Source organism: Sceloporus occidentalis, unplaced genomic scaffold, assembly GCF_023333645.1.
Source record: "Sceloporus occidentalis isolate IW3139 unplaced genomic scaffold, rSceOcc1.0.p SCAF_15, whole genome shotgun sequence".
In the NCBI taxonomy this organism is placed as follows: Eukaryota; Metazoa; Chordata; class Lepidosauria; order Squamata; family Phrynosomatidae; genus Sceloporus; species Sceloporus occidentalis.
The window spans coordinates 6,884,771-6,910,836 of NW_028316995.1; the positions used below are offsets into that span (position 1 = coordinate 6,884,771).

The 26,066-nt window shown below is 39.9% G+C and overlaps 1 protein-coding gene across 3 annotated transcripts; it reads right to left on the reverse strand.

Moving 5' to 3' along the window:
* Positions 1-375: 375 nt before the first annotated feature.
* Positions 376-14,254, reverse strand: LOC149303196 (beta-soluble NSF attachment protein). Of its 3 annotated transcripts, XM_089481506.1 has the most exons (12): positions 14,157-14,254; positions 10,986-10,988; positions 10,359-10,438; positions 8,410-8,526; positions 6,809-6,855; positions 4,630-4,707; positions 4,244-4,299; positions 3,426-3,510; positions 2,217-2,321; positions 1,971-2,039; positions 1,480-1,530; positions 376-480 (listed from the first exon to the last, which is right to left on the reverse strand). In XM_089481506.1, the coding sequence occupies exons 1-12, from the start codon at positions 14,252-14,254 to the stop codon at positions 376-378; spliced, it is 894 nt and encodes a 297-aa protein (XP_089337632.1). The 3 variants fall into 3 exon arrangements, with proteins under 3 accessions (XP_089337632.1, XP_089337633.1, XP_089337634.1); XM_089481507.1 differs by lacking the exon at positions 10,986-10,988; XM_089481508.1 differs by lacking the exons at positions 8,410-8,526; positions 10,986-10,988.
* Positions 14,255-26,066: the final 11,812 nt, after the last annotated feature.

The window sequence follows — 26,066 nt, forward strand, 5'->3', positions numbered from 1 at the left end:
ACCGAGACATGAAGTATAAGTTTACTTACAGGCTTCCTAAACAATTTGGACATGTAGATGGTTATTTGTGGCCACCATATGGGAAAACTGCCTAAATTTACATTGTATTTATTATTTGTAGTATATTATTTTATGTATTATTAATGAATAACTTACTTATTCGACCAAACATTTAATATTCTCTAATAGTCTCTCAATAACAGCTTTTCAGACCCAAAAATAATAAATGTCTGCAGGACACATTACACACGTTGTTGCATTATCAGTTATTGTGAATCTGCAAAAATGACAAGGAATATCTTCAGGAAACCAAAATAAATATATATATATTAAAAAAACTAAATGGGAAGGTGGGTTTGTTGTATATACTTCACTTCATTTCAGGTCTCCATCAACATCTCCTTGAAATGATTTCTTTATACGAAGTAACATAGTGGTCAGCCATTGATCCAAGCGAGATATTGAATCAAATTCTTTAACCTGGAACAAAACAATATAAATGGAAACATGTCATTATACATTAAAGACTAGGAAAAAAGGGGCACTTCACCTTTAAGTTCACTTGTACTGTTGGCCTATGCCAGGAGTGACCCCATGACCCTAAGTAGCTGAAGTTTCACAACTGGTGAAATCACTGATGCAAAGTACGTAAAAAGAAACACTGGCACAAAAAAATATTTTTGTATTTTCAAGGGTATTCTAGACTAAGGTCTATCTGATAAATCCATCTGTCTGGCAGGGGAGAGCTTATATTAACCACTTAAAGACCAATGGCGTGCCAGGCATGTCACGCAAAAACAGACAGTTAACGTCCACTGACATTATGGCATTAAATAAGCTTAGAAATATATCTAAGATCAATTTTCTTCGCTTAAATGTCAAAATCTGAAGTACAATGTGTGTTTTTGTACTTCAGGAATCGACATTGACAAAAACAAAAAAACCACACAAAAAAGGCTGGTAATAGAATAATGCACTTGAGTGTCTAGTTTTCAAAAATATATGGCTTGATGGGGTAAACTGAATTGGCCAGCTTCAAAGATGTCCTAAATAGGACATGGGGCAGGATTATGAGATTTGGGGAAAAAAAATGTTTTTGAAAGAGCATATAAATGGTTTCTGAACAAAGCCCTTATACATTCTTAATGTGAGCTCTAATGTATTTAAATCTTTCCATCACCTTTTTGTCTTCTCTCCTCCAAGGTATACATATTGAGATTCCATAGTTTACATGCTTACAAGCTATTAGGAGGTTGAAGAGGAATGAGACAGAAGAAGAGGGACTACTTGGGTGAGGGTGATTTGGCTGGGTGGAGGTGATGTGGAGAAGCAGGTTGCATGGATCTCTACACTAGCTGACCCCTTCATCTAAGAAGAACAGTTATTTGTAAATGGCCAAGCGGCAGCAAGGATAATTTACATGTATCTATATGTACACCTACATCCATGTGTTTTACCCAGATTACATATTCTACTTACTGCCTCGGTGTATGCATCGCAGTTCTGCTCTTCATGGGCCTCTAATAATTTCTGTAAAAAAAATTATATAGGTATTGATTTCATTCCAATAGACAGAACACTGCACTAAATCATTCTCACGTCACCCTTGCTGTTTCTGTTCTAAACCAAAGTTTATCAATAAAAACACAGAGATAGCATGTTTTTCTTTATTCTGCACATTTCCACACCATTTTTTAGGCTTTCTATGGCTACTTCCCAATATATGCGTTCCTTCCTTATCTCTATGCGGAATCATTAGCCTTCTGTCCTGGTACCAGAGCATATCTTACCACAACAGCTACCAGCTTTTCTGGAGACATGTTCCGGTCAGACTGTGGGAACACTCCGTCCTAATCTCAGTTCCCATGGACATCATGCCAATATCTGGTAGTGAAGCCCACCCCATGTTTTTCAACCCCTAACCTCCAATTCTTCCCCACCACCAAACCTCGCATGTTCCTGCTTTATACCTTCAAAAGTTGGCATTCCCTAGAATCTGAAAACGCAGGAAACATTTCTTCGTACTTCTCGACTGCCAGCTGCAAAACAGAGGGAATTTCACAAATTCTATTTTCTAAGAAATGAACACAAGAACAGCGTGTGCTAATTATACACATGACCAGCAAGCTGTACTCCAGATGGCACTAAGCAACACATGCAAAAATTATTTCCCACTATCCGGGAGAAATAAAAAAATGAATACAGAAATACGGTACCTTAGCGTTTAGTTCATCTACAATAAAATGGCAGAGGGCGGCTTTGAAGAAATATTCTTTTGCACTGTACTTTAGCAAAGGATTATCCATTGCACTTGCGCCAACCTAGGTGAGATTACAATCAGAATCCAATGTGCAGCCAGGTTAGAGTTTTACAAAATGTAATCTTTTCGGGAGCAATTTTGGTAGACAAGCTGCTCGCGTTAAGTTTTAGCACTGTTGCAAGTTTTCTCTGTGTGTAGATAATGGCTTTTATCATGGTTCACTGGAATCCCAGAGCCTTAGAAATGGCTTTGTTACCCGATATATGTCAATGGCTTTGCTTCTCATATGTTCTTGAATTTCTTCACCTCGCAGAATCATGTGCTGCTTTGAGACCTTTAACCAGTTTTACTTTGCAAATTGATTTGCTTCTATTTTAAATGATATTGAGAATCAACAGGGCCGACAGTAATCATCCCTGGGTGTGTCTAGTGAAGTTGAACCCATTTATCAATTACATTTGGTTAATCGGTTGATTTACAAAAAAAATAAAGAAATTGACAAATATGACAAAAATAGAATAAATCGGGAAGCACAAGTACTTGTGCTTCCCGATTTATTCTACTTTTTTCAGCGTTTGACCTTCACCACATGGCACATGAAGGTGTACTACTATGTCCTAAAAAGACCATCGAATGTTATAATAGCTCTGAGAGTTTTGCATCAGCAGCGAGGTGTTGATGCACATAAATTATGGGAAACGGGAAATTATGGTTGAACAAATTTATGATTAACAGTGGAAAAAGATTCAGACCCTTGGGTGTGAGATCCCTTTGTAAAAGAATGGGTGAAATTAGCAAATTCTACATGAGCAATTATATCTACATGGGTTACTGGTAGAAAGGTGGGGCTTTAAAAAAAAAATAAAAAAAAATTACTATTTTGAACAACATAAAAACAATTTTGTACATTTTAAGAATTCTTTTGCACCATGACACTAGTGGAAATCTACTTCTGATGATTTCCCCATAAAAAAAAACCCATCACAGATTATTTATAAAAGAAAATGGGCTATTAGCTTTCAATACATTTATTTTCCCATTCATTACAGAGAGGTTTCCAGTCCTGCATAACATATTCCGCACTTAAACCAGGTAAAGGTATGGAATGGTTTCAACGCGAGGCTTGTCTTTGCTCAGGACTGTACAACTTAACAAATGCACAAACCTGTTCATATATTTCAATAGCCTTTTGATACTGCTCCAGTTGTGCTGTATAGCCAGCCACTTTCAGGAGGCACTTGTTAGCAGAGCTGAAAAGAGGTTTGAATACATTACAGATAGGAACAAAAAAAAAAATAAAAGATATAAATGCAATACTCATCACAAAAAATAAAAATATTAATTTAACAGAGAAAAATGCTGTATTCACAAAAACCATCCCATTGATCACACGGACTGCTATTTGTCAATTGTTCTCCATTTCAAAAGTAATACAATGATGTTAAGAATTCTACACTCTTCCCAAGCAATTTTGAAACATGAAAACCAAATACCGGTGAGTGGATTTTTCTTATACAAATGCAATCACCATGTTTTATTTAAAAATATACCCTACATTTCCAAGTCCAGAGCAGTGATAGCCTAAAAAACTAAGTATTAGGTCACCTTGGTCTTCACTCTTTGAACAACTAGCTTTTATTTTAAAAAATGCATATTCATTCATATAAATAAGAAAATACATAATTTTGATGGTGTACACAACAGCTATAAATGTATAAGATCACCATGTGTTTAAATCCCCTTAATTGTGATGCACCACCTGCCATTGGTGCAACAAGAACATAATCTGCCAAGGACTTCACTTTGCCTTTCCTTGCACCTCACTTCTGATATTCTTATTAGTCTATATGACAAAGAGACAGAGCTTCTGTGCTAAATTTTACATAAATTCTCTGGAAGTTATGACAGATAAAATTTTAGATATTAAAATCGATAAAATATTAACCGACAAAGTAATAATAAAACAAGGATCTATGCACTTGCCTGTTTGATTCTTCCCCCTTGTAGTAATCCGCGGACTGCTCATAATGTGCAATTGCCTTACAGGGGACACAATGAATACAGTTATTATTACACTCATAACCTAAGAGTAGCAGCACACTATGGTCAAGCAGAAGGCTTTAAAGGTGCTTATCCATTTAGAAAAAACATTAACTGCGCACTCTAGCGTATTAAGCATATTAAATAAAATAGTATAGGTGTCATTTTATTATTCTCTATGGACGTTTCATCACATGAAAAACACGCAGGAGATGTTGCTGCTGCTCATGTTCATGGTATTTTCTTCACTAACTTTGCAGGGAATTGTCAGGGGGAAAAACTAATCTTGCCTTATACCAAAGACATCGAACAAGTAGCCAAGACCTTACCTTTTCAATGTCTACCAGCTCAGTCTCATATATCTCCGCAATTGTAATATGATGCTTTGCAGCAATTGTAAACCTCCCCTGTTACAGATAAAATAAAAAACATCAAATGTAAGCATTTCTTCTTAAGTATAAAATTTGCCAGCATCGGAGGCTACAAGGAAAATTATCAGAAATAAATCAAATCATTTATACATTTAAAGAAAACAATGGCAGTGATGGCCACTGAATTGTGAATAAGAACATGTTGTATGTGTTAAGGAGTTTGAGTCACCCCTGATTCATGCAACAAAAAGACAAATACAATATTTACAATGTTGTTCTCCAATCATAATACAATGTATATCTATACAAAGAAAATACTAACAAATGGACAGTAATCGGATGGCTTCCAAGAGAGTTATACTGTGGATGAAGAGTGTAATCTCTCTGAAATGATTACACTTTATCACGTGCTGTAACTTCTGAAATAGATAATACCCCACAGCAGTATAAACCTCTATAGAGATAACACTCAAATTAAATATAGTGGCAGGAAAAAGTAAGTGAATTCTTTGTAATTACCAGTAGTTATGTATACATTTGTCTTTAAATATGATCTTCACCTAAGGTACAATAATGAACAAACACAATCTGTTTTAACTAATAATACAGAAATGATTGTATTGTATTCTTGTCCACATTAAATACACAATGCTAATCACTTCAACAAAAGCTAGTTGGTGTCAGGAGTTAGAAAACCTAGAGTCCAATCAATGAAACAAGAATGGAGGTGTGTTTTAGAGCTACTTTAACATAAAAAAAATTTGAAACATTTTACGTTTGCCATTCTCAAGAAGCATCTGCACATTACATATCTATCAGTCCACAGTTAAATAAATTGTTTATAAAAGGAGACAATTTGGAATGGTGGCTACTCTCCTTAGAAGGGGATGCCCAGCCAAGAGGACTCCACGGGTACAACGCAGAATGATTAAGGAGGTAAAAAAAAAAAATGACCTTAGTGCAACAGCTAAAGGCTTGAAGGAATCACTGGACCTGGTTAACATCCCTGTTCATGAGTTTGCCACATGCAAAACATTGAACAGCCATAGAGTCCATGGCAGGACAACACAGAGAAATCTGCCACTCTCCAATTTAACATCACAGTTCGGCTGAACTTTGCCAAAGAGCACCTTGGCACTCCACAATGCTACTGGGAAAATGTTTTGTGAACTGATGAAATGAAGGTTAAATTGTTCGGGAAGAAAATGTATGGCGTAAAAAGGGAACCACATACCCACACAAAAACATCACCCCAACGGTGAAGTACGGTGGAGGGAGCATCACATTTTGGGCTGCTTTGCTGCCTTGGGCCTGGAAAGCTTTCTGTCATCGGGGAGACAATGAATTCCCTAGTTTATCATACACGATAATGTCAGGGTGGCTGGCTGCCAGCTGACGCTCATTAGAAGATGGTTAGGGTCATTGACTTGCTGCATTATATATTGAACTAAATCTACTCCAGAATCGAAAAAAAAAACGAAAAAAAAAACAGCCTTTTGGGATGGCCCAGTCCTTAACCCATTGGTAATGCAGTAGAATGATCACGAGAGAGCCGTTCACACCAGACATCCTAACAATGTGGCTGAGCTTAAGCAGTTCTGTACGGAAGAACGGTGTAAAATTCCTCCTGAACGTCGTGCGGGTCGGATCTGCAGCTCCCGGAAGCGATTGAGATTACAGCTGCCAAAGGAGTTCAACCAGTTATAAAATCCAATAGTTCACTTACTTTTTCCATCAGCACTGCGAATGTTTAATGGATGTGTTCAATAATGACATAAATTATTATCCTTGTTTGTGTGTTATTGGGTTAAGCACATTGTTTTTGTTTATACAATTAATGTAAAAAATTAGGTAATTCTAGATGGTACACTTACTTTTCGTTGCCACGAAATAATTAATGTAGATCATGACATGAAACTAACATCATGTGTTTTAGAAGAGACAGTTCTTAATCAAAAGGGCACATTTCCCAAGTGTTAATTTATTAACATGTTTCTGGGTTTATACATTGATCACTACGTAACAATGAATAAAACAAGTACTTCTAGTTTCCAAGAAAAGCTGTCCTCTTGTCCTGACCAACTATAACACAGAGTGACAGCTAACCTTCCCATTCCCACAGGATCCTGCTCCTTACCATGTCTGTGTAAATATCGATGGCTGCGTTTAAGCAGTTGATGGCCTCTGATTGCATTAAGAAAGACAATATAAAAAACATCTCAGTCAACAATCCTTCAATTACATCACTGGTTATAGCAGCATTACAAAGTTTCCTTCATCTGCAAATTTGTATCCATTATCACAATATTGTGTAATAAATACATAATTAGTTCACTGGTTCAGACAGAGAAGACAAACTCGAAAGGATATGGACCAGAAGCCTAGTTTACTGCTGCCAGATAAAAGAGAGTGTGTGCACGGTGATTACACAAATGGTAAGATCCCATTGTACAGGGCTGTGAAACATGATGATCAATAAATAGACTAAGATCCAGATCCCCCGCAGCGCTGCAGGGGACCTGGATCCTCCTGCCCCCCCCCCCCAAACTTACCGGTGCTTCTGAGTCCCCGGTGCGTTGTCGGGGCAGCAGAGATCAGAGTTCCCCTCACCGGTGAATTCTCTCTGACGGCCGAGGAAGGTCTGTGCGATGGACGCAGACAACCCCCGCTGCTAACCGCACCTCCTTTCCGGCTGCAGCGGAAGTTGCCTATGCGAATCGTGTAGACGTCTACCCGCTGCCCGGACAACACACCGGGAGTCAGAAGCAATGGTAAGATTTTTTTGGGGGGGGGGGTTAAATGGGGGGCATAAGGCATTTCTGTAGGCAGAGTTCTCTATGAAATGCCTTTTAACCCCCTTAATGGCACTGTGCCTACAGAAATGCCTTTAAACCCTCTATATGCCACTCTGCCTCCAGAAATGCCTTATACCCCTATATGCCACTCTGGCATTTGTGGAGTTAAAGGGCATATTATGGGGCAGAGTGGCATATAGGGGTATAAGGCATTTCTGGAGGCAGAGTGGCATATAGAGGGTTAAAAGGCATATCATGGGGCACAGTGGCATATAGGGGGTTTAAGGCATTTATGGGGCAAGCCTGGGGGCAGATGTGCATAACTGGGGGGCAGGTTGGAAAATAAAAGGAATTAAAAACAAAATATTTTTCTCAATCATAGCTTTTATTAAAAAAAAATTGTTTACATGAATTAACATTTACTGGTAAAACTTTTTTCCTATAGGGTCGTCTTATATTCAGGCTTTTTTTTTTTTTTTCTTTCCTAAATTAATATTCAGATTTTGGGGTCGTCTTATAATCGATAAATACGGTAATAATTATATAACGCACAGCTGCAAACAACTTACACATTGATCATGGACATGCTTGATATAGGGCCATAAATGTGATTCTTGGAGCGGAAGCTCACTGGGGTTGGTCCTTCATAATGTATAATAAAGTCAGTGAGATGAAACTTTTATAAATAAAAGTTTACTTGATTCAAGCAACAACATGGTTTATGGTTAATTTTTTGTCCCAATAAATAGACCTTTATCAAGGCAGTGGTAGGCACCAACATTGCTCATACAGGGATATGTGGAGGACAACTTAATGATGTTCTATAGACCTTCACACCACGCATACTGGTGTCCTTGTATGGACACTTTGCCTGTATCAAGGTAACATATATGGGAGGTTTATACAAGCAGCCCCGGCCTAGAACACGCATGTGAGCTCTCACCTTGAGGATCTGCTTTCTTGTATGCATTTCCTGCATCTACAAAACTTGTCGCTGCATCGTGTTTGCTTTGTAGCTGCATATGGAGTTTGGCCGCCTGACAAAATGCATTTCCTGCAGCTAGAAACAGATTAACAATAATGACATCATTCAAGATGAACAGTATTTTGTAAGGTGTTTATAATAATACACAAGGAGTACTTTTAACAGCAGACAAACAATTCCAGGTGGATGTGGAGGTGAGAAGTTATGTTAGGGGGCATGAAGATGGAGGGGGGTGATTGTAATGCAATATGGGGTGATGATCGTGGTGGGGGCTGTGAATGAATTATGATGTGGGGGATATGATGATGGTCAGTTACACATACATACACCCACTCTAAAACCTTACACAAACATGCACTCACACACTCCTACAACAGAAGCTTACACATATGCAACATCATAGGTTGCATTCATATTTGTATTATATTAAAACATGGAAATAGTTTTATTGGCCATTATTATTTATTATCTTTTATTTATATAGCGCCAACAATTTACGCAGCTCTTGAGAGGCTGTGCCAAAACTATCTCAGGCTTAGATTTGCACAAGCATTCAGTGCGCATATAGTCTCGTAACAGGAAAACAAATGTGCACAACACATGATTTCTGCACACGGAGGACTGAAAACTAGAGGGAACATTTCTCATAAGGCTATGACTGAAGAACTAAGAAGGTTTGAGTTTTCTTACGACAGACTAGACTGTTCTAGTAGCTATTATCTGCTCAAATATTCTAGGTTTCTAACAACAGTCTTTGATGAATATAAGAATGGCGCGGTACATCCTGTGAAACACACCAAAAATAAATTAACCAGCAAAGTGAAAAAACTGATTAAAATAAAAAATGGAAACACAATATTATTGAATGCACTTTAAGTCTACTGCAGTGTTCAAAACAGAGCAATATTTGCTGGGCTCAAGATCCTAGGGTGTTTTACTTTAGGTCACTATTTTCACCACAAGGTGAAGTAATGTTTAAGTTGCATGTCGGGTGTGGGTGATATGTTAATTGGAAAGGTATTGATTGCTTTGACACAGGCGCAGCTCTATGATTAATAGTTTTTCTAGTGCTGAAGACGAAGTATGTTTCTGGCACCACCTCTTGCATTACTTCCATAGGAAAAGAACCTCAAGGTTGGAGACAGCAGTGTGAGCTGCACAGATGATGGAGGGGGGGGGGTGTCAGCATATGGTGTTAGCGTAAGTGTGTGTCTTCACCGAGCGGGGACGGCGGTGACCATTGTCTACTATCTCTTAATAATTAAGTACTTTGGGTACTCCCTTCATTATTTTTTATTGAGTGTGTGTGTATATATTTCGTTGGGAGTGCTGGGGGTAAGCCTAGGGATAGTAGCACCTGGGAGATGAGGAGTGGGAGAAAATGTGTGTATGTATGTAAGCGAATTGTGCTACAGCAAGTTTGCTTGTTATGTGCATATATGTGTTAGTTCTGGGTGCATAAATACTGCACCCAAGCGCCATTAACCATATGCCCATCCCTGCCTACCAGTGCCCTAGGCAGAAACCCAGTTGCCTATAAGGTAGGGCAGACCTTGTAAAAGGGGTACACACCATTCCCTCTGTGATTATACTATTAAAAGCCAAACAAATTCCAAAACAGGCTATTTTAACCTCACCGGTAATCAGATATAGTTAGTGAGTGAGTGTCCATCACAGATTCTTTAATCAGTGATAATTTAGCCAAAAAGGCGGTTAGAGACAGACGTGCTGATTATTCCATTCATCAGATAATTATAGTATTACCCGCACAGTATGTGTTTTCATATGATAGAGAAGTCACTATATTTACATATACATCTACATAAATAGATATATCTATATATCTATCTACCCATCAGTCTATATAGATCGTCTTTATTTTGTATAAGATTGGAAGTTCTACATACCGCTCCAATTCTTAACCATCTTGAACATGTTGGCTGCTCTGGCGTACATGTCACACGCTTCTTCGACTTTTGTGTTGCCACTGAAAACGGAGCAGATACTTTTGTTAAGTGTGATATGTAATGATATCAGTACAAAATAAGGTAAGCAACATAATTAAACATGTTTCACAGCTTCTTATCATCAATATGGCATGCTTTGGATTTATTTTACAAATGTTTGATGTTATCAATAAATACATTATTTTCTAATTCATTAATCCAACCCCAAATATGACCCCAAACAGGTGAGGAGGGCCTAAACGAGCGATTCATAAAGTACCAAAATAAATTTGTATTTCTAAGAATCACAAAACGCTTTATACACCTCTACAAGTTACTGACACCCTCACAAAAAGAAAAAATACACTGCCGGCCGGCAATACCGAGCAGTAAGCAAGAACCATTCGGCACATCCCGTCGTCTATTTTCCATGCTATAAAGACTCAAACATTAACCTTGGTCTCAAGGTATGAGTTTAGACTACATTTATATTCAGAATAGCTTTATACCAATCTCATGCATGCTTAAAGTACCTCACTGTATTAACCTTGCCACTTCTGCTAGGAGGCCGTTCAACTTATCTACCACCCTCTTGGTAAAGTAAAACTTCCTAACATTGCCTCTGAGCCTCAGACTCAATTGAAATGAAATTTGGATTATGAATAAATTAAAGAAAAAAAAAAAATTCTCCAAGATATACATATTGAGTTCCCTGGGTAATGTTCTGCTGTGCGGCTTTTTCTATGCAACAATCTATGTGTTTGCTTTTGTGTCATACGGCCATTATGAACAAGGAATCGTCTTGATTTGAGAAACTATTGACAATAGAAATCAGTTATAAAAGCTTAAAATTCTCCACCATTTCACGTCTGAAGCCAGAAGGGCTTCAATAGCTTATGTCATATAGAAAGAAGTGACCCATAATGCGTGGAGGACCAGGGCCCATAGTGCGTGGAGGACCAGGGCCCATAGTGCTTGGAGGACCAGGGCCCATAGTGCTTGGAGGACCAGGGCCCATAGTGCTTGGAGGACCAGGGCCCATAGTGCTTGGAGGACCAGGGCCCATAGTGCTTGGAGGACCAGGGCCCATAGTGCTTGGAGGACCAGGGCCCATAGTGCTTGGAGGACCAGGGCCCATAGTGCTTGGAGGACCAGGGCCCATAGTGCTTGGAGGACCAGGGCCCATAGTGCTTGGAGGACCAGGGCCCATAGTGCTTGGAGGACCAGGGCCCATAGTGCTTGGAGGACCAGGGCCCATAGTGCTTGGAGGACCAGGGCCCATAGTGCTTGGAGGACCAGGGCCCATAGTGCTTGGAGGACCAGGGCCCATAGTGCTTGGAGGACCAGGACCCATAGTGCTTGGAGGACCAGGACCCATAGTGCTTGGAGGACCAGGACCCATAGTGCTTGGAGGACCAGGACCCATAGTGCTTGGAGGACCAGGACCCATAGTGCTTGGAGGACCAGGACCCGGTCCGTATCAGTTCACCGTATCTGGCATCCGTTATCATTAATGGAACTGAATTATAACTGTAATTACTGAGATGTACAACAAAAAATTCTTAACATTATTCAAGAATCTAACCCACGTTTCACATTAATGCTGCTGTCTCTTTAACATTGTCCAAAACAAACCACATCATATATCGTTTATTCCTCCCCTTTTCTTTTTTTTGGAGCCAGCATCTCTACTGAGATCTGTGAGCAACCTAAATGTTCCCTTAAGTCCCTTTCTTCTTTTTGAAGGAGATCTCACACACAAAAAAAAAGCCAGCTACAGCCGGCAACCCCTCGGGAACGTGCAACAAGGGATGTCCTAATGCAGGCCAGGAGTATTCCATCATACCGACGACAGGGCTTTTAATCTGAATGCAAACGGCAAACTAATCTTGCACGGAAAGGCCAGGTAATCAGACATAATGCAAAACAACCGAGAAAAACGTACTGACGCGGCGCTGCGTCCTTTCACGGAGTTAAAATTAAGATTTCCCATCCTTTTTACGGTTTCATTTTCCTGAAGTAGAAGAGAAGCCAGGGGTGAAGGAACAATGAATGATTCGGTTCAGCGTCATTTTTTCCCATCGAGGGCATTCATTATTCCGAACACCGCATGTTACGCTTCAAAACGTAACCCAGTAGAAAAAATATATAGGCAAGAGAAAAATATTAACTGCCAAAGGAATAGTAGGTTCCAGTGCGTCTAATCCAGAAAGACTTTTATATACCGTGTCTGCCACTAGAAAAGAAACATACCTACTGCATATTATTATATATTTCTATGGCTGAAAAGGAGAAAAAAAAGCTGTGCAAAGCCAGACAGCGATACAAGATGACAAAAGGTATAACAGGATAAAAAAACAAGATACAAGTATCACAACCTTACAAACCTTTCAGCATCAGAATTTTGGGAGAAATGTAACAATAGGATTATTATACTCATAATATTATACCAGAAGGGAAAGGGAAATCAGTGGGCCAGACATCATGGTAACACTACGTTTATTTTATTTATACAGCGCCGGCAGATACTGTAGTGCTATATTATATATATATACACATATTTATAAATATAAAAGGACGTTATAGAATTATACAATTAGATGTGAATCTGGAAGGGATGTTATGTTAAAAGTTCTCATATTCACCCCCCTGTCTAGGACCCAATGAACCGACATGAAATACTTAACTTTTTTAATACAGTAGCTATATTAAATAATTTTATCACCAAAATAAGTATCATGTTATTCAATTCAAGGGAAATTATTTAACCTTCAACTCCTTTTTCATGATTCATTCAAGTTTCCTTTAATTCCCCATTAAATCAATCTTCACGAACATAGATATATAACACATGCAACCCATACTTTCTAGGGAACGCGTACGGGCACAATCACATCACGCCTTACCAAGCCATGTTTGCGTGTTTTGGGGAAAAGCGATGCAAAACTAAAGCATGAATGTTCTCCGCATGAATAAGTCATCTGTCTTTGATCAACAGATTGGAAAACAAAGGTGCAAAGAAAACCGTAGACAGGCAAACATGAATTAATATAAACAGACCTTGGGAATTAGATTTTAACACAAAAAACAAAACATCATGTGTGCCGTCTCCAGGGAAACACCACTGACCGGCAATGCCTACAAAACATGGCTGACATCTTACTTCGCAGATCCAGCCCATTTCATCCCTGCCCGTGAAATCCGTAACAGAGGCCGGTAGGTAATGGACTTCTATTGTATAAGAAAGAAAGGAGTGCGGCTTTAGGCCATGTTGAAGGGGTTAATATGGAGATCACATAAATGGCGACTTTCTAATCCTTTACATACGACGTATGCGTGTTATTTTGCACATCTGACCCGTGCTCTGTGCCCTGAAGTAAGGAAACAATTTGTAATTATATTATATTAAGGTGTGATTAAATCATTCAATAACTTGGGCTATACTAGTCTATACTGGGCTTGGGCGACCATGGAAGTAAATCAGGCGTGCTGACACTGTAAATGGATGACACCAGTGCAGGGCTGGGTGACTGCAGCAATTAAGCTAACAGTGAATGATGGGAATTGTAGTCAGACAGACGGGGACACATTTGCCCTTAGCGTTTCTGCCAGTCATCGCGCTATATCCCAAATGTCTGGATGTCACCAGCACCACTCCCACTCACGGTGCTGCACTCCCTTATCGGTGCTACTCACTCACTCACTCACTCACTCACTCACTCCACGGGCCTCTACCTCCCTGCTCGTCGGTTCTCTCACCCGAAGAGACCCCTAAGGAACGACTGCGATGACTTGACCCTCTTCTCCGCCTCGGCCATTAGCTGCACGGCCTCTCGTTCCTTGCCAGTGTTATCCATGGTGTCGTAGAGAGGACTCCAGTCAGAAATCCTTCTCAAGCTCGAGCGTTCTCTTGCTAGTCTCCTGCACCAGCAGACAATGAGCCTCGGCGGCACCCGTCACTTTCTACTACTCCCGTTAGGCATGCTGGGAGATGTAGTTTCTAGTTTTCTACAGCTGTCAGAGAGACGCAAAGCAGAGAACTGGCTTATCGGTATCATATTTGACGAGGGCAAGAAATGGATACGAATAACCTCAGTATTGGTTAAATAAACGTGGCCACTTTCAGCTTTCTTATTGGTGCGTTATTAATGCGTCTCTTCGCTGTCAGTAAACGACGAATCGACTTTTATTAAGCCCACAAACAAATGTATAAGTGCGTTTGTTGTTGCTGCTGCTGCTGCTGCAGTGTTTTGCCCGGTCTTAAAATGGCCGTAGCTGCATCACTAGAAAATACGCAGGTTATGGGCAGGGCTAAAGAGGGCGCGATGGAAATATTATGAGGCAGATTCATTTTGTGTTTTTATTTGTTTATTGCCAGGAGTGATTATCTTGCTCTAGAGTTTCGGGTTATTGGTCATTATTTCTGGCATTGCCACCTTTAAATAGTTAAAAAAAAATAATAGCAAAACCATTTATGATGTGGAATTTCAAAAACGCTTGATTTTGTTGATGCTCATGACCATACCTGGGAACTCTCTGGGTTTCGCCCGGAGACTCCGGGACACTGCAGGGTACGCCCCACTTCCTGCCCACTTATCCTTCAACTATTGCGCATGGCCCACAATGTCAGTGGGACCCCCGCAAGGTCAGCGGGACCTCCTAACCCGCATCCTGCAAGGGGGGCCCCAGGTAGCCGCAGCCAGAAAGCCCCCAGGTGTGCAAATGCCATTTGTTGATGAATGTGGGAAGATTTGGAAAGTTCTCTCCCGCCGTCCTGGCGATTGGCGCTCATCAGTGGTAACCTCGGCTCCTGTTATTTCCCTAACACAAGTACACAAGATACATTGTAAAAAGCTGGCAGCGACTTTGTTTTGTTTGCGAGCGGCACCTGAGTCATGCTTATTGACGTTTGCCGCCATGAGTAATGGGCATATCATCATGGCACGCAGAGCAGAAAGCTTTTAATATGCTCTCTTGGGCAGGAAAAAATCCAAGAATAAATGTCTTCACAACATACCGGGGGAACTTTGTAACCGAGCTGACCCTGAAACCCTTTACAGATTAACCCTTTAATGGGCCACCATGCTGTGTAGCAGTTAACCAAATGATTCTAATACCTGTCATCATGGAAGTCTTGACTTATTATTATGAATTGTATTGAGTGTATTAAGACACAGCTAATTGGGTCACCTGTATTCAAGCAGGGATATCAATCATAACATACTGGAAGCAAAAACACCAACTGAGAGTCTTTTATACATACTCGGGAGCTCTCCAGATTTTCCCCGGAGACTCTGGGAGAGGCGCCGCTTCTCCAGGTCGCCACCAGAAAACGCGACCCCCTTCCCGCCCATTTCCCACTTAAAACAACTGTTTGTCACTCAACGTCAGCGGGACTTCCTGCCCGCATCCCGCAGGGGAGGCCTCCAGGTAGCCAGAGCCATAAAGCTTCCATAGGAAGGAGTCAACTGTGTGCCCCTGAGAATCTGCCCCCAAAACCCTGAGACTCCAGGTCAAAAACCCCCGAGACTCCGGGTCAAAAACCCCCGAGACTCCGGGTCAAAAAACCCTGAGACTCAGGGTCAAAAACCCACAAGACTCTGGGTAAAACCCTAAAAGTTTCTAGGTATATTGACAACTATTGTGTTTCATTCTTCTTACTAAATTTGTAGCCCACAGTTTTTCAGTGCTTTTATTTTAAAAAAAAACTTACGTTTTTTAAAATTTGTAATTAAGTTATTTAAACATCTTACATATCATCTTAACCCCTTAATGACAAAGCCCGTACATGTACAATGGGTTTAGGGACCGCCCATTGTCCTTAAGGGGTTAAAAATAATACAAATGTTTAAATAAACTAACATTTGTAACTAGCTGATCCAGCCACTGGATGTCAATGTTGCTTCAGCGGTACCATGTATGAGCAATTATCCTGGTATAAAGTATATCAAATCAGAAGGTACCACAAGGCTTATTATTTGTTTAGAAGTAGAACAGTATGTGAATATATATATATATATATATATATATATATATATATATATATATATATATATAACCAGTGACCCGATTAGTATGTGAGAAAAATATGCATTGAATATAAAGTCATTATCGTTACAATATCAAAAAGCATACACTGAGTACTTTTAACCCTTCAAGTGCCACTGGTGTGCCACTGAACATGAAGCAGGCAGGTAGGTAACTACAATAGGATAACACTGCAAGAGAGCATATGAAACACAGTGCCCCAGCCTGTTGCTATTATTATTTATTGATTTATATAGCGCTATAATATTCCGCAGCGCTGTACAGTGGGGTAAACAGAACATAACAAGTAGCGCATCACTATACCTCCCAACTTCTACCCCCGGCAAATCGGGACACCAGGGATAGAGCTTGGGAGGTGGAGTGTCACTCAAACTGGCAGCACTACTGCATATGCATTATTAAGAGAAATCGGGACTACGGGATCGCGGTCCCAAATCCCTCTGTTCGTCCGAGCTCTACCGCTGTATTGAAAACTGGGACAGAGGTAGAGCTCAGCGGGACAGAGTGGTAAAATCAAGACAGTTGGGAGGCATGCATAACATTCTGGTCTTACAGAAACAAAAAGTAACGAGGGACCTGCTCAAATGATCTTACAATTGTGTATATTCTGTATATTTATAAAGGTGGAATCCTGTTCCTAATCCGGTCAGAATAGGCTGTAATTTACGTTACATTAGAAGAGGGATGGTCACGCCTTCCTTTCACTGCCCCCCATCTCAGTTAAATGAGAGCATTGCGACCGAGCAGCCATTATTTTTGTGTGAATATGTATGGGATATGAAGTATGTTTTTAGTGGATGTTTTGTTGTATGCAGGGTTTTAGCTTTTTAGTATTGCAATAATCTATTAAAATGCTTGCAGGTGGGGAATGAGTAGAGGCAGAATGTGTTGGAAAGACGTTCTTCAGGATTCCGCGCAGAGCCGATTATTTTTGGTATTTGCACATTGCTGTGCGTGTCAGGGCATCCTCTTGCATATGATAAAATATCTAGTACGTCTTCACTCCTTATTTTATACTCCTTTGGATTTTTGTTTTTTTTGTCCCAAGTTCCTCATACCTGGGAACTTCTGGGCTCCGGCTACCCAGAGCCTTCCCTTGCGGGACGCGGCCAGGACTGCACACTGACGTCGGCGGGCGGTCCCACTGAAATTAATAGGAGTTCCCGCTGATGTCACGGGCGTTCTCCCTGACGGCAGCGGGAAACACCCACATTTAAAGGAAAAATGGGCGTGTCAAGACCCCGCTCCCGCGACCCGGAGGATTCGGGTCTTGACGCTGAGAAGCAGCGCTCACCCGGCAATCTCCAGGTCAAACCCGGAGAGTTCCCAGGTATGCTAATGTTTATGTAACAGGATTTATTTAAAGGCTACACTGCAGATTTTATATTATGGGATTTTCTTCCCATATTGAATATAGAAGTCAAAGTAATAATAAAAGTTCTGGCTAACATCTTAGATGTACCGTATTGGCTCGAATATAGGCCGCACTTTTTCCCCCAGGCAGCGGGGTTAGGATGCAGCGGTGCAGGGGACCCGTATCCTACTCTCTGATACGCTCAGACAGCCTCCCCTTCCATCACTTTCCACGGGGGGGGTGCCGGCACGGGAGGTTGTCTAAGCGCATCGGGCGGACGGTCACCGGTTGTTTACCCGCATCGCCGCAGCCGGTGACCGTCCGCACAATGCGTTTTACCTCATGGCAGCATATCTTGGGGGGGAGGAGGAGGAGGACAGTGACAGCATATCTCGGGGGGGGGAGGACAGTGGCAGCATATCTCGGGGGGGGAGACAGAGTGGCAGCATGTTTTTTTGGTGCTTTTTTAAAGAAAAAAACTTTTTCTTTAAAAAAGCACCAAACTTTTAGGGTGCGGCCTATATATACGGGGGCGGCCTATATCCGAGCCAATACGGTTCCATTTTCCTACAGGTGAAAAATGTTCAAGATGAATTCTGCCAGCTGTTTTTGGAATGCTATTCGCTGGGTATGCGCTGAATTCTTACTTTGCTTTGTGTATTTATTGGTCATAATTATTCTAGCAGCAAATGCCCCCTGTTGCCCCCCGGACTCCCATGCATATGATATATAATTCTTATTTCTTCTTATTATCGCTGATTTATTGGAGCTACCAGAATAGGCCATTTGCCACAGGCATAAATGTAAGATATGAACTCACAGCAATGCCCACATTTGTACATAATGAGATCTGATTACTGTTTTATGGCCAAGTCCTCACGATCCCACTCCATTTAACATGTTCCAAGTTCATTATTAATTTTTAGCACATCAGATTTCATAAAAGACAATAAATAACATCTGCGTTTGTACGTGTTTTGCGCTTGAGCTAATCTGTTAGTAAATTCATGTTTTACATGAGAATGAACCCTGGAGAAAACCTTCAGAAGTTTGTATTGTGAGCTGTAGGAAGTACTCTATATGGCCAGAAGTATGCGGACACCTGACCATCACACCTATATGAGTTCAAAAACATCCCATTCCAAAGCCATGGGTATTAATATGGAGTCCCCACGCTTTGCAGTTATAACAACCCCCACTTATCTGGAAAGGCTCTCCACAAGATCCTAGTGCATGTCTGTGTGATTTGTGCCATCCTACCAAAAGAGCATTTGCGAGGTGAGGCACTGATGTAAGGCGAGAAGGTCTGGCTCACAATCGGCTTTCAAATTCATCCCAAAGCTGTTCGATGGGGTTGAGGTCAGGGCGCTGTGCAGGCAACTAGAGTTCCTCCAATCCAAACTCATCCAACCATGTCTTTATGGACCTTCAAAAAGTCCCTCAAGTCCCACTTATTTAGCGATGCCTACAAACTTACGCCTTTATGTCCTTCCTCCCATCTTCCTTAGCCCACTTTTCCTGGTCCCTCTTCAGCCTTCAGACTAGGTATGGCTGGTCCATCTTTAACAATGGCACTTTCACCTCTCATATAACACACCCTAACTTCCTTTATATTGTAAACTCGTTTAGCAGGGCCCTCCTTACCCCATCTTTCTGTAAGTTGAATTATGTTATATACTACTTGTTATGTCCTGTTTACATTGTACAGCACTACTGAATATGATGGTGCAAAATCAAACCATAAGTAACAATAATAATAATCATAAACTAGAACCTTTCCATACAAAGAAAAAAGCTAATGTATGTAAAATCAGAAAGACAAACCTATTCAGACCTTGTACTATTGAATTCTCCGTATAGTCCCAGAGGGAGTAGTACAGAGAATAAGATAGCTTGGTTTCCATAATAATCATTTCTCAGAATTAAGGGCAAGGTTATATAACAAATTCCTGATGATAGCCCAAGACACTTTATCTGTTGAATGCACCATTCTGTTAGACGTGTTTATTATCTTCTAGATATATCAGTAATTATTTTAGTTATTATTTGGCTGTCTACAGTCCTCCCCCTGACCTCACTGAGAATTTGCATGGCCTTGAAATAATCACCCTTTCTATTTTAGTAACAATGTTTGATTGCAAAGAAAACAGGCAACTGTTTGTACAGGGTGTGCATAACATATACCCCCAACATTTCAGGTGTCCAAAGGGGGTCAGCTTTGATGGGGTACATGAACGGAGGTGAGGAGGGGTTGGAGGTGAGGGGCAAGGGTTGCCCAAACAACCACCATGTGAACCTCAGCTTCAAGGCATCACGTGGCCACATGGGTGTAGGTTTGGGCTGCAACAGCACGACCCCTTATCAGTTTTACAGTCAGGGGAGTTTACATGTCACCAACTACTGTCCCAATTTGTTGGGGACCACACAGAATGCATACCGCACATGCGCAGTAGTGCTGCCTTCTATGCTCTGCCGACGGGGTCCTAGTTCGTCGGTGGTAGAAGTTGGGAGGTATGGGTTATGTATAATATTTTTGATTGTAAGCTTACAAGAGCAAGACCCTCGAACTGTCTATTAGATGTTGGCGTTGTCCCCCACTGTAACAGAGCTACAGAACCTTCTGGCACTGTATAAATAAACATGATTTTTCATTAGAGTGGATATTGTCCATCTGATACCCTAACTGGACCGGACGTGAGAGGCAGCTGCTAAATAGAGAAAAATGTATCTCACTTGTGTTCAGCGTAGGATGACCACATCTGGACACGTATAATTTGAACGTATTGTTGACCAACACTTGTTAAGCACTGCATTGAGATGTACAACCAAGTGATGGGTTCCCTTCCATGACTTTATACACCCCAAACACTGCATGCGCTGGCCGGCAATATATGAAAATTAGATGTGACCTGGTGGTCAACCTAGCTGAGCTTTAGTTTAGGGAGTTCAATTTTCAGTAATAGTATTTTCTTTTTTTCAGCAATATGCCTAAAATTAAGGTTTGGCTTTTTAGTTTGAAAGTGTACAGCAATGATCCCAATCACTTGCTGTTTTAGTCTTTCAATGACGCACTAAGGTAATTTGAAGGTAATTTGAAAGAACAGTTAATAGAAATATATATATATATATATATATATAGGTTTTGTTACTTGAACACTTTGGGGGGTTAAAAATGTCGTCATTGTGCAAAACGTTTAAAAGTGGTCCATTGTATCGGTTGCACTTTTCAAACTTTGCACTAGGATCACCTTAACACCTTATGTATGTTTTAGCTCAAAACATTTTTTGGTACATATTTGTTTGCTTATTGAAATAGAAAGATAATAAGAATAATAGACTGCTCTTGACTTTCCTGAGAACAAGGAAAAGATACAATGCTTCCATGACTCCTACAGTTCTAGGTCAGCATGGCCCCAGACAAAACATATCACGAGAGCCAGAAATTAAAAATAAAAAGATTCTGAGAAGAAAACAAGCACAGCATTGTGAAAAACATTCTAAATTTACATTTATTTAACGACTATCAACTTTCACCCAATATAAACCTATCTATAAGGCTTTGCTTGTCTATTTCAATTCATAATATTTTGTCTCTATTTATGTACTGCATCACTGCCAAGCTGTAAGAAAAGGTGACCCCAAAATTAATGAAGTAGTAGTGATTATTCATTTTTTTTACTTTTTAATTCACTTTAATTAAAAGTGTTTATATTAAGGAAAATAATCAAATATTTGGTTAATTTTTGTCAGGGTTGACGTTTCCTTCAATTGTACAGCTTTATAGGTGCATAGTGAAACTGGACATCAAATGAAAAAAAATGTTGTGTTGGCGATTAAGCCATCTTTGTTAAATAATGCGTTCATACAAAATATATACTGTTTTTTGTTTAAATAATAGAAAGGCTTTGATTTAATTACCCAGACACTGGCTAATAAATGTCTTTCGGTGATCAGAATTCACTAGCATAAAGAACTGTGCGGCAGGGATAATCACCCCAAAAATTACAGCACTCTATTTTGGTTTTAAGAATATTTTTTCCCATATTTCTTCCCCTTAATTGTAATACGGTGCAGTGCTTTTTAAAAAGTTTAAGTATTGTGAATATTGTATAAAGCGCACATATATTTAAGAGGGAGTATTGGTCTTTTTTATTATGCATAATAATTGTGCTGAGGATATTATTACAATTTAGTAGCATTTACTTGGGAACCCTGAAGAAGTAAGAACACCTCGATGAAATGCATACAACACAACATCAAAGGTAGTATTCTGGGGTATTTTTGCAGTTTCAGTCGTATAAAATCATGTTTCACAGAACATCTTGTTTTAGCTTATCCGCTCACTGGCCACTTTATTAGGTACATCTTGTTAGTACCGGGTTGGACCCCCTTTTGCCTTCAGAACTGCCTTCATTCTTCGTGGCAGACTTTCTACAAGGTGCTGGAAACATTCCTGAGATTTTGGTCTATAGGACGTGATGCCATCACGCAGATGCTGCAGATTTGTCGGCTGCACATCCATGATGCGAATCTCCCGTTCCACCACATTCCAAAGGTGCTCTATTAGATTGAGATCTGGTGACTGTGGAGGCCATTGGAGTACAGGGAACTCATTGTCATATTCAAGAAACCAGTGATTGGCTGATTAAAGTTGATTGGTTAATAAAGTGGCCAGTGAGCGTATACTACACTTTTGGTATCTGCCTCATAGAAATCCTCCAGTTTCTGCAATAGCCTACATGTAGAGCTGCCACCTCTCCCTCTTAAAACCAAATACCTATGAACTCACCCATACCCATCATTGTGTATTTTACATGCTGTAGAATTTGCAGCATGCATTGTGTAGCCCACATAGAAATTAAGGTTTTAAAGGTGCTCTACCACCATACTTTTATATCCTTCCATTATTCTCCAAAGGGTATGTGGAATATATGTAATATTTGCAATATAAAGTAACATTTATTTTATGCTTTCATGAAAGTGCTCCCCCATGATCATCTGTTGTTTGTTAAGCTAGTTCTCATGACTTGGAAACCCCTCGGAGATCATAACACAGCCCCGATTGTGTCACACAGGATGCAGCGTGCAAAGCAGTTTCAGAAATATTTATGTTGCAAATTATGTTCTTAACCCCTTCAGGCCCAGGGGTTTTCATAACCAAATATTTTTGTCATTTTTACGGTATGTTTGTTCAACCATGATTCACCTTATAAAATTCTAGAAAAAAACTAAAACATAAGTGTTACAGTATAGCTTTTTTTTTTAATCCAGTAAGTGCCACAGCTGAACAATGACCCAATTTATGTTCAGCAACATCTCCTGGTTAGACGTACTCCATGTGCATATTTTTTTTTTCTTTTCCCAGAGGGCCACATCCATGTTTTACATAGTACCCCACTTACATATTTTTCAACACTATTGCCTTTAGGGGTAGTGATTTTTGGATTTTTTTTTTTTTATTTTTTTTTTACTTATAGTGGAATAGCTGAGGAGCAACATTTTAAAAAAGTTATTTCATTTTTCTTGCAGTGCAGCTTGAGATCCCTTTGGGGACCTTATACATTTTGTATTGCAATAATGTCAAGGTGACATCACTTACCTACCAATGTTTTTTTTTTTTACCTTTAATTTTTTTTTGAGAGTGCGAGAGCGACAAACCCCTAGACTAAGTCAGCTGTGACCTGGATCTGAGTTCTGAATAAAAGATTACCTCAATTACAAAGTAAGGTAATTTTTTCAGATCTTTTCGTGGGCCTTCCGTTTTAAATTAATGAGGCGGCAGCTCTACCTATTTCCATATTGTTATCTGTACCCAAAGATGTATTTTAAGGGAACTTAATGAATCAACATTACATACAAAATCATAGAGTGGTTTCCCCTCCCCCCAGAGCGCACTAGCTAAAGTTTAATGTTTTTAAATTGCATTTGTTAGCCAAGGTGTGAAACATCTACCTCCTGTATGCAATCACCTTATCTGACCATTTGTGAGGAAGCCCTATAGATTCCTAGACCTCACTTGGAAACATAGCTGCTGTGGCCTTACCCCACGTGGACTGTTCATAACTAGATAGTTAAGAGTTACACTGGAGTTGAACTGGAGGGAAACATACCAGGTACCACTGCAAAAAGTGTCTACAACACATCATCGGAAACATATCAACTCATCCCCATCCAAGCAGTCCTCTCCTATTGTCTCACTTCCCCCCTCAACCACAGACTAGATTGTAAGAGCAGGGCCCTCTTCTCCTTTGCACCAGTTTGTTACTGTGTGTGCTTTTTATGTGAAATTGCTCTACTGACTAACAGTGCTGCGGAATCTGCCGGCGCCTTGTAAATAAATGTAATTTAATAATCTACAATATTCTAAACATTCTCACAGTCCTTGTTAATGACAAGTATACCACCAATGTTAATCTGTATTACTACGTTTCATTATTAAATCGTTCACAGAAAATCCCACAATGCAAAGAGGAATTGGGTTTTTTATTCAGTAGAAAGTAACAGCTCACATTCCGCTATCAAATAGAAAAACAAACAGAAAACCTTTACATCTGAGAATGTGAGGCATGCATACGCACAGGTCAATGGCTTCTATACCATATCATCTGTGAGCAATTTAAAACATGATGCATCAGGCACAGAGCTGTGGACATAAACTTAAAGCAGCAACCCCTCAAAATGTTTTCTTTGAAGTCGATGTAATGCCCGGAAACTTCCATATTTTTGGTGCCAAAGGGTTAATAAAAAACACATTGTTTTTACAATGCGCTCGCCCTCTGCTCTTGCCCATTAAAAGGGCTTCATCTTACATGTATCTGTTGCTTTAATTATTGACTGCGTGTCCATCGGACTATTCTCGCTCAGTGGAATGGTAAAGAGGCATTACATTCCCTTTAAGTGAAAAGAACCAAACAAATTTCTGTGTGCGTTGTATGGAGAGAAAAAAATATATATATGAATTGTTACATTCTATTGTTGTTTTGCAGATATAAAAAATATAAAACAGGGATTTTATACACTGGCATACAATTGGAAAGAAAAGCCGTATATAACTTATATAAATAGGTAGCCATGCAAACAGTCCAAGAAAAATACACAGAGAGCAGAGGACCACATACTGTACATTAAGGTAGGCGAGTGATCCAGTGGGTTTTAGAGGGGTTGCTGCTTTACAGAAAGCAGGTACTGTGATTTGCATATTATTTAATATGGGAAGTAATACAGGTTACAGACTATACACCCCATATAAATGTATGCATATATTGGCTTTTGCAAATTCCTAGGCACCATGATTAGTCACCACTTTTGACAATCTGATCAGCAGAATAAAAATAAGCATTGTGTAAGGTACTCGTCCAGTTCTGCTTCATGTTTCAAGCATAAATTGTACATTAAGTATTTCCTATATGAGGGTGACAGACCATTTTAAGACAAAACAATTTCATACTTGTTCTTAAAATTTGTATTATATATTTAGCCACTAAAATTACATTTAAATCAAACAAAGATTTATCCAACATTTAATTCTAACATAAATGAGCAGGCTAGTAACTACCTAACCCCATTCAAATTTGAGACCTAAGCTTTATTTAGTAACTGAAGAGTCAGTGCAACCATGTCTGCTCATGCTACTGAAAGGGGTTGGAAGCAAGCATAGTCTTCTCTGCTGACTTGGTCTACACGGTGAACACATGGAGGGGAAACCAGACAGAACTCATGCCTAGATACAACACAGACAGTACACAAGAGGACACTATGATCCGGTAAGGATGGCACCAAAAATCCAAACACTATATAATCGAACAATGGCACATTTTTGTACCAGCGTGTTTAGCCGTGCAAAAATCTGCATCTGAGGTAACTAACATGGCCAGAAATAATTATGTGTACAGTACAGTGATGGATGTGCATACGAAGTCCAGCTGCTAGTGTTTATATTGCACTTAAGGATAAAAAGTGAACACTTATCTTTTGAGGTATTTTGGTTACATTTAGGTTTTTTTTTTCTCCTACACAAAAGCCTTATGGCATTTTTGCCTGCACCAGTAAGATTCCCTCCCTCCCACCCCATCCCCTGAAATGTAAATTTGTTCTTTATACTGGAATGATAACTATGTCTGGCCAAACGAAAATAAAATCAGAGACAGTCAGGATGCAAGCAACTTCTGTAATGGTACAGAGTGGGTGGGTTATTGCTTTTGAGGGGGCAACTAATGAAGGTCTAAGCAGTATACAGCCCTGAGATGTTGGAGAAAGCTTATTAAGAC